This window comes from Rhagoletis pomonella, unplaced genomic scaffold (genome assembly GCF_013731165.1).
Source record: "Rhagoletis pomonella isolate Grant_MI unplaced genomic scaffold, Rhpom_1.0 Rhpom_scaffold_21260, whole genome shotgun sequence".
NCBI classification, from domain to species: Eukaryota; Metazoa; Arthropoda; class Insecta; order Diptera; family Tephritidae; genus Rhagoletis; species Rhagoletis pomonella.
Genome location: NW_023479774.1, coordinates 1 through 2,308, shown reverse-complemented (window position 1 = coordinate 2,308; position 2,308 = coordinate 1). Strand labels below are relative to the sequence as shown.

Here is a 2,308-nt window from a genome sequence, read left to right as displayed (position 1 = left end):
TTTTTTAATGCTTATGAGCATTGTTTAGTTCAAAAAAAAAAAAAAGAAGTCTCAAATATTTTGCTATGGCAATGCTCTTTAAATTGCACGTGCCATGCCAATAGGAAAATATATCAAAACAATCACAATCTGGTCTTAAAGCGGCTCTTGAGGATTCGAACCACCGTCATTTAAGGATACAATCAACCAAGATGGATAACGACGAAATGGACCTAGAGTATGTTGAAGCGGAAGATGACGATGACGCGGGTGCGGAGGGTATGGAGAGCGAAAATGAAGATGGAACAACGACTACTAGCAAATCAAAAGAGGTGTACTTACCAGGAAAACCATTAGAAGAAGGTGAGGAACTCGTATGTGACGAGTCCGCCTACATCATGCTACATCAAGCCTCCACTGGAGCGCCGTGTCTCAGTTTTGACGTCGTACCCGACGAATTAGGCGATGGACGTGAGAATTTCCCCTTAACCGCTTATATGGTAGCCGGAACACAAGCAGCACGTACACACGTCAACAATCTCATTGTGATGAAAATGCATAATCTGCATAAAACACAAGAAACTGAAGAGGATGACGAAGATGAAGATGAACTGGAAGATGATCAAGATGATGTTGCTGATGCGGATGAGCGAAAGAAACCCCAAATGACGTGTGCGCTAATCAAACATCAGGGTTGCGTGAATCGCGTGCGTGCTCGGCGTTTGGGTGACACTGTGTTTGCGGCAACATGGAGTGAGCTGGGACGTGTAAATATTTGGAACTTATCGAAACAACTGCAAGCAGTTGAAGATGCACAGTTGCTAAAACAATACGAACGTGAGGTAGCGAATGAAGCAGTACGACCGGCATACACATTCAGCGGTCATCAACAAGAAGGCTTTGCCATCGATTGGAGTGCATGTGCGGAAGGTGTGCTTGCTACGGGAGACTGCAAGTAACTTAAAATTATGAAAACAGAAATCTTCGTGCATGAAAATTATGAATATTTTTATCTTTCAGACGTGACATACACATTTGGTCTCCTCTGGAAGGAGGTAGTTGGAAAGTAGATCAACGCCCACTAGTAGGTCATACTGCATCCGTGGAAGATTTGCAATGGAGCCCCAACGAAGCGAGTGTGTTGGCTTCCTGTTCTGTTGATAAGACGATACGAATCTGGGATTGTCGTGCGCCACCACAAAAGGCGTGCATGTTGACATGTGAAGAGGCGCACCAAAGCGACATTAACGTCATATCATGGAATCGCACAGAACCGTTTATAGTTAGCGGAGGTGATGATGGTTTCCTACATGTTTGGGATTTGAGGCAATTCCAAACGAAAAAGCCCATTGCAACATTCAAGCACCACACCGATCATATAACAACATTGGAATGGAACCCTAACGATGCCACAGTGTTTGCATCAGGTGGTGATGACGACCAAATTGCTTTATGGGACTTAGCGGTTGAAAAGGATGTCGATCAAGAACCCTCACCTAATGCCACAGAGCAAACAGAAAGTGAAGACGACATTAATAAACTTCCACCACAATTGCTATTCATACATCAAGGACAAAAGGAAATAAAAGAATTGCATTGGCATCCGCAGTTGCCAGGGGTTATATTGTCGACAGCACACAGCGGTTTCAATATTTTTAGAACGATCAGCGTTTGAAAATAAAACGAGTAAATTTTTAAAACTTAAAAACGTAAACTTTTTATTTAAGACAAAGCACAATAAAACAAAGTCCCTTGGTTGTCTACAGATTATCGTCTTCCTCGTCGTCTTGCAGCATTGCGATATTAATAAGATGACGCATTGTTGGCCGGCCATGCGGACAATTCTAGGGAATAGATGAGAAATAGAAATTTAGATTATACATACATACATTATAATAAGACAATTCTTATTTTTAATAAGCAACATTTCTTTAATTAGATGTCATTTCAAGAAAACAGCTTCAAAAAGAACCTGTTGTAAGCAATTTCAACAAACGATAGTATGAAAAACTCAATTCCAGTTTGCAGCTTAAGTCTTTCGTTTTATATGTATGTATTTATTGCATCAAGCGACGAGCGCCAAAATAACTTTCAACCTTGAAGTGAACGGAATTTCTGAAAAATTCGGGAAAAAATTTATAAAAATGGAACCTATTGTATGCACTTTCATCATACAATTTTTCTAATTAGTTGATAGTAAGAAAAAAATGAATTGCTTCAAGCGACGAGCCCCACAAGAACTATTAATCTTGAAATGAACGGAATAATAAAATAAATAATATAAAAAAAACTTTTTAATATACAACGCTTTTATAAATGGACTAAAAAG

The 2,308-nt window shown here is 39.7% G+C and overlaps 1 protein-coding gene across 1 annotated transcript; it reads left to right on the top strand.

Moving 5' to 3' along the window:
• Window positions 1–65: 65 nt before the first annotated feature.
• Window positions 66–1,687, top strand: LOC118732500 (glutamate-rich WD repeat-containing protein 1-like). The gene is made up of 2 exons (XM_036461628.1): window positions 66–934; window positions 1,000–1,687. The coding sequence occupies exons 1-2, from the start codon at window positions 192–194 to the stop codon at window positions 1,652–1,654; spliced, it is 1,398 nt and encodes a 465-aa protein (XP_036317521.1). The 5' UTR covers window positions 66–191; the 3' UTR covers window positions 1,655–1,687.
• Window positions 1,688–2,308: the final 621 nt, after the last annotated feature.

Excerpts from the sequence above, each read along its gene's own strand:
- LOC118732500 (XM_036461628.1), top strand. The coding sequence starts at position 192 with ATGGATAACGACGAAATGGACCTAGAGTATGTTGAAGCGGAAGATGAC. Across the intron at positions 935-999 it reads CTTGCTACGGGAGACTGCAA|ACGTGACATACACATTTGGT; the intron begins GTAACTTAAAAT and ends TTTATCTTTCAG.